This window comes from Phoenix dactylifera, chromosome 17 (genome assembly GCF_009389715.1).
Source record: "Phoenix dactylifera cultivar Barhee BC4 chromosome 17, palm_55x_up_171113_PBpolish2nd_filt_p, whole genome shotgun sequence".
Classification (NCBI taxonomy): Eukaryota; Viridiplantae; Streptophyta; class Magnoliopsida; order Arecales; family Arecaceae; genus Phoenix; species Phoenix dactylifera.
In genome coordinates this window covers 6,276,689-6,283,858 of record NC_052408.1, presented here as the reverse complement: position 1 = coordinate 6,283,858, position 7,170 = coordinate 6,276,689, and the positions used below count along the sequence as shown (strand labels likewise).

Sequence of the window (7,170 nt, the reverse complement as noted above, 5' to 3'; positions counted from 1 at the left end):
AAGAATTTATTTGATCATTCCCATCCATGCGTGAAGACCAACTTTTAAAAGCAGTGAGTGACAAATGTTCCACTGTTGCTTGAATAGGAAGAGGAGGGAGGGATGAAAAGCGAGCCACAAATTAAGAAACAACATTTCATAAATAATATTCGAAACTAAATGACAGATGATTGCTCGAAAAACTTTATATGAAATGTATTTTATCTTGTGTTACCCTTCATGTAAGACATATTATCATAGGCAGACCGAGCTGTTCATAAAACCAAAGCCTAGTATAATCCGCATCCAAGCGGGGGAGCTGATGCCTTGTGAAATCAAACCCTTATCGATCTCTTGCCTAAAGCAAAAAAAATATTTTCTCAATAAAATTATTAATTAATTTTGAACTAGGTGCCCAAGCAGTGCATCTAACCTACGACATGGAGGGTGGCACATAAGTGATACATGCAGTATAATTTTATTACAAATTAATCAAACTTATCTTCATAAAGGACAAGAGTTGTATTTTTCGAGCGAAAAAAGCATTCACTTTTTTTTGCATGAATTTACTATTTAATCATGCAATGATGGATTGGAAATCTGTACAGATGAATGAATTAATATAAAATTTTGGAGTTCTTTGAGATCTATGTAAAATGTGATCCGGTAGTCAACATTGTAAAAAAAAAAAAAAATCAATCATCCTCTCAAATGAAAAATACAACCGAAGCATTCATGAAACCAAATTTGCGTTGAATCAAGAGCTGATGCCTTGCAAAATCAAACCCTTATCTCTTGCCTAAAGCAAAAAAAATATTTTCTCAATAAAATTATTAATTAACTTTGAACTAGGTGCTCAAGCAGTGCATCTAACCTACGACATGGAGGGTGGCACGTAAGTGATACATGCAGTATAATTTTATTACAAATTAACCAAACTTCTCTTCATAAAGGACAGGAGTTGTATTTTTGGCATGAAAAAAGTATTTTCTTTTCTTTGCATGAATCTATTATTTGATCATGATTGCTCCAAGATTTATAGGGGTGAATAAATATAAAATTTGGAGTACTTTATGATCTGTGCAAAATATGATACAGCGGTTAATAACGTAAAAAAAAAAAAAATCAATCATCCTTTGGAAAGAAAAATACAACTAAACCATCCATGAAACCAAAGCCGTAATTTGCGTTGAATCAAGAGCTGATGCCTTGCAAAATCGAACCTTTGCCTCTTGCCAAAAGTGCCAAGGGTCGTACCATCATGTCAAACTTCAGTTGTCATAACTCAGAAAAAGTGCTTCAATGGAGTCATTAATTATCTTTCTCGGGCAATGCATCTAATATTCAACAATTTAAGTAGCACATAAGCAATGTATGTGGTATAATTTTATTACAACAACAAAAGTGTGTCACATGAGCAATACTGTTGTCTTTGGAGAGTGATGGTTAATATAAGCACTATATACCTTCTCATATTTTAAAGCAAGATTTCTCCAAAACAAAGCATGGAAAAGAAAAAGGAAATCCTACTGCCATATTCTTTTGATCTTTTGTGGTAACCTCTAAGATTCTGATCCAAAAGTAGGAAGCTATTGGCTTATCTCAGAAGGTTGATGTGATCCCTTGGGCAGTACAAAAGTGCTGCTCTGACCGTGACGATCGGTGACAATTGTTAATGAATCCGAATTGCCCCATCCTCAAGGTGAAAGCCAACCAACCCCAAAATGCTTACAAACTGTGTCTACGACCAAGTGTTACAACCCTTCATAAATTTGGACAATCGTATTACACAACTGAAACCCAACTCAATCCAATCCAACATCATCCAACGAATTCAGAATTAAGAAATAGCAACATAGTTTAGTAATACCTAGAGTTATGCCTGAAAGCCCAAAACATGGCCAAAATTGATGGTTCGGATCGGAATCAGAATCAGAATCGAAATAAACTAGAATGAAAATCGGAATGGCCGTATTCCCTATGCATTTGGTTCGTGACTGGAATCAGATTGAAATATTTTTAAATAAAATTTTCAAAAAAATCAATCAAATAAAAAATGTTTTTAAAAAGTCAATTTTGTAAGAAAACTAGAAAAAGAGCTGGGACTGAGGCATTCCTTTTTCCTCCTAAAATAGAAAAAGGAATAGAACTTCTTCCGGGCATTCCATAATGCAACTCCTGGCCCCAACCAAAAATACCTTAAGTTGGTCTGTGTTATATATATATATATATATATATATATATATATATATATATATATATATATATATATATATATATATATATATATATATATATATATATATATATATATATATATATATCCTCCTTAAATAATTAGTGCAGTTGTTTAGTGTCACTAGAATCGAGAGTTGAATCAAAAGAGCACCAGTCAAAACTTAATTTCCTCCTAGTTCCAGTCCCGAGCTTAAAATGTGGTTAATTCTGGATTAAGTTATCCTCCCTCGTTCCAAAATACATGGACCCATCTCAATCATGATGCAGCTCTATTCCATGCTTGACCGAATTCTGAAGCCATCCCCTCTCATGTACCATCACAGCATAAGAGCCAAGCTAACCTGCATCCACCTTTGCACTTTAGCTTCTCTCACTCAACGTGCCCCCTGGACCCACTCCCTGTGGCATTTCATGCACAGCGCTGCATGTGATCCAACTGACACCACCAGTACCAGTCGTGTCGGCAGCCCCATCTCTCCTTTCTATTGTCTCCCTACTTCCCGTGATCCCCTCCTTCCCTCTTTCCTCCCTCATGTAAATATATAAGGCTAGGCTTCCAATTTCCGAAGACCCAACATAAGAACACTAGCCTCAACTCGCTTAAATATGCCAATTGTGAGGCTCTTGTTTCACATCTCACTACTTCTCTTAGTTCAGTCACCTCCGGCCTCCACCCATAACTACCATGATGCACTGACCAAATCCATCTTCTTCTTCGAGGGGCAGCGGTCCGGCCGGCTCCCGCCCGCCCAGCGGGCAACTTGGCGGGGGGACTCCGGGCTGTCCGACGGCTCGGAGGCCGGCGTCGACCTCGAAGGTGGCTACTACGACGCCGGGGACAATGTCAAGTTCGGCTTCCCGATGGCCTTCACCGCCACAATGCTGTCGTGGAGCGTGATCGAGTTCGCCGACGCCATGCCGCCCGACGAACTCCGCAATGCCGCCGTCGCCATCCGGTGGGCCACCGACTACCTCCTTAAAACCATCTCTCAGCCCGGCCGTATCTTTGTTCAGGCAAGCAAGTGCAGTAGTAGCACCAAGGAAGTGTTTTCTTGTATTAATTAAGAAGGCTTAGCTTGTTATCTACAACTAATATATACGTGTGTGTGTGTTGGCTAGGTAGGTAATCCGATAAGCGATCATAACTGTTGGGAGAGGCCGGAGGACATGGACACGGCGAGGACGGTGTACAACGTGAGCGCGGACAGGCCGGGGTCGGAGGTGGCCGGCGAGACGGCGGCGGCATTAGCGGCGGCGTCGATGGTTTTCCGGTCTCTTGACCCGGGCTACTCGCAGAAGCTGTTGGAGAACGCAATGCGGGTGTTCGAGTTCGCGGACAACTACAAAGGAGCATACAGCGATGACCCGGGTCTCCGAGCTGGTGTCTGCCCTTTCTACTGTGATTTTGATGGGTATCAGGCAAGTCCTCGCTCTCTCTCTCTCTTTCTTCTTTTTTCTTCTTTGCTTCTCGCTGCTTTGCTTTCTGATTGGATAATTAACAGCGGTCTTAATATCCAGTTTTTGGTTTAACAGCTATGTTATAATTAATTTTTTACAACAGCAATTAGTGGGTGGTGAGAAATCTTTGATTAGTACTCTTGTTTTTTTGGGAAACGTGACATATGTTGGGCTCTTTAATGTAGTTAGAAAATTAAGTTTTGGGAACATGACACTGACTTAATGGCTAGGTGATGGGGAATTTATTCATGTAGCTATCCGTGAACATTTTTTTGGTCTGTTGTCTACCTTGGGTGAGCAAAACAAGGGCATATGGAAGACTATTTTTATGGAGAGGAATTATGGAAAGCGACATGGCCTCGGTCCACACGGCTGTGCTTTAGTCCTAGTTAGCTGCTGATGGGAACAAGTTAGGCGGTGAATGGGTCTTGTGTGGCTCCCGTGATACGAAATTTTATAAATGAGTAGGCACCAAATATTTTATGACCCATATTTTTTTTACTAAGCAGACATCTCTCCGTCTGCTAATGAATTCCAATAGAAATGGTGAAGCTTTCATCCACAAGCGACTCATTAAAGGCATACCTCTCTTACTGGATTTTGTGGATAGAGCTGTGAGAAGAATTTTACCTTCTAGGTGTTCTTAGACATTGGATAATTACTTCAAAGTGATGCATAAAAAATAAGGTTCATTCCATCCCCAGCGGCCTCAAGCTGATCCATATATGTGAAGCTGAAGCCCATTCTTGGCATGTATCAGAAATTCACTTCTCCCAATCTCCAATCATGCCGGATATTGATCTTTAAAAAATGGGACTTGTTCGACCGGAATTTAACCTGATTCATATATGAAGTTAAAGCCCATCCTTGGCATGCATCAGAAATTCACTTCTTTCAATCTCCAATCAAGTCGGTTATCGATCTCAAAAAAAAGAAAAAGGAAAAAAATGGACTTGTTCAATCAAAACTGAGCCTGATTCCACGTATAATTAAAAGTTAATTTAACAATCCAACTCCTTATGCTATGATCTTTCCTTGTCCCTGAATTTAGGTTTGGGATTGGAGTGAAGAAGTTTCAGATTCACTGCAATCCTAATTATCCTGTATTAAATGAAAGATTGAACAATTCCATTGTTCTCATTCCCGTGTTCGGTGGAAATCGGTGGAAACATGCATGTGATTTACTCGATAGGTACAAAAGCACAAGAAATAAATGAACTTATTGGTGTCTTAGCAGCACAAACACGGCATGCCCACATGCTCGGTCTGTCGTCTATAGTTTGTCCTCAGTGTGATCACAACAATATATACCAATCTTGGTTTTCAAAAGTCTGCACGTCCTTAATTAGATAATGCAGTCTATTTTTGTTCGAAAACATCGTAGTTTTTATTGCTACCTGATACTTTAATCGGAGAGGTGTCAACCAGCTGAGCTAATGCAGTACAACATGAGCTTATCCAAATGTAGTGGAAAAGAGCATGATAGGCTTAGCAATACCATCAATAGATTACATGCATGATCTTAGGGTAAGGGAAAAGCTAGATCTTTTATTACCTTTTCTTTCAAGTAGCAACTTGTGACGATGCCTGGTGATGCTTACTAACTATTGACTGGTAATCATTGGCATAGGATGAGTTACTGTGGGGAGCAGCATGGCTAAGGAGAGCCTCACAAAATGATTCCTTCCTTGATTACATACAAGATAACGGCAAAACACTTGGAGCAGATGACAACATCAATGAATTCGGATGGGATAACAAGCATGCCGGCCTCAATGTTCTTGTCTCCAAGGTTTTATATCTCCTATAGTCTCATGGCATACTTTTTTCGTTTTTTTAATTTTGAGATAATTACTCATTGCAAACATATTAAACCTACAAAACGGGACTACATTCCTCTAAGTTAATTTTGGCTCTTGTTTTTTGGTTGGTCTAATGAATTATAGGAATATATGGAAGGACAAATACTCTCTCTCGAGTCCTATAAGGAGTCTGCAGACAGTTTCATGTGCACGCTAATACCAGAATCCTCATCCTCACACATCCAATACACACCTGGAGGTCTCATATACAAACCAGGAGGGAGCAATATGCAGCATGTGACCTCCATTGCCTTCCTTCTCCTCGCCTACGCCAATTACCTCTCAAGATCATCACAAACTGTTAACTGCGGTAGCATCACGGTCGGACCGGCATCCCTTCGCCTTCAAGCCAAAAAACAGGTATTAGGTCTTACATCATGAGGAATATATCTTGCTTTATGAAAGGGTTCGAAAAGCATAAAAACTAAGACCAACATACAAGTAGTCTAAACCATCAAAGATGATCTTTAGTATTCCACTGATGTAATAAGACTTCTGATCATCACTTATATTTAGTATTTAATTGTGTTTTATAATTAAGATATACAAAATATGGTTTGTTATTTTAAATTTATTTATTTGGTTAACACTTATATATATTTATTTTTTTAACATTTACAGGTTGATTATCTCTTAGGGGACAATCCAATGAACATGTCCTATATGGTGGGATATGGCACACGGTATCCACAAAGGATCCACCACCGAGGTTCTTCTTTACCATCGATACAGGACCATCCTCACTTCATTGCATGTAAGGAAGGCTCCATTTACTTCAACACCTCCAACCCTAACCCTAATCCCTTAATTGGAGCAGTGGTTGGTGGGCCGGGAGAAGATGATGTTTATGACGATGACCGTGCCGACTTTCGTAAATCAGAGCCAACTACTTACATTAATGCTCCATTAGTTGGTGTTCTTGCCTATTTTGTTGCAAACCCTAGCCCGAGCAACCACCTTAACTAAATATGAGTTTTCACATGTACATATAATGGCAATATAGATAGAAGATTGGATTGACAAAAGCAGGCTCATGAGGGATTTGATTGAGATGCACCACCATACGATTACAAGTATGCGGCTATACGCTTGATGCTTCCTTTTTTTTCTATTTTTGAAAGCATACCATCCAAGAGGATTCTCAGCAAAAATATGTTTTTTTTTGTTTTGCTTTCGTGTAACTACAGTATTTTATTTTAATCGAAGTGCACAGAATCTATCATTGTTTGTTTGTTTCGTCCAACTACCTTTTTGCTGATTGACTTGCATCAAGATGCACAAACAAATCACAAATCAGCATACTCATCTAATAAATTTGTTCAAGAATTTCATTTGCTATTGAAGATAGTTAGTTATTTGAAGCGAAAATCACTCGATTTTGACATAAAGAAGACATAGATTCCATAAGAATTAATTAAGGGCTTAGGGTGGTTAATCCTAAGAAAGAGATGGACTATAAACATATTTGGTTGCAATTCAAGCTCTTTTCCAATTACCTACATAGGACTCTCTCTAATGGACGGGGATTGTATCTTTCATATAAAAGTAGGATTCAACTTTCTTTGCATGAATCCACCATTGGATTGTGCAATAGTTGCTTTGAGATCTGTGCAATCAAATGAAATAAGATGAT

General features: G+C 39.0%; 1 protein-coding gene across 1 annotated transcript; it reads left to right on the top strand.

Annotated features, from left to right (window-relative positions):
- Window positions 1-2,772: 2,772 nt before the first annotated feature.
- On the top strand, window positions 2,773-6,768 carry LOC103704338 (endoglucanase 23-like). The gene is made up of 5 exons (XM_008787584.4): window positions 2,773-3,231; window positions 3,337-3,636; window positions 5,306-5,467; window positions 5,622-5,897; window positions 6,159-6,768. Exons 1-5 carry the CDS (start codon window positions 2,824-2,826, stop codon window positions 6,501-6,503), a joined length of 1,491 nt encoding a protein of 496 aa, XP_008785806.1. The 5' UTR covers window positions 2,773-2,823; the 3' UTR covers window positions 6,504-6,768.
- Window positions 6,769-7,170: the final 402 nt, after the last annotated feature.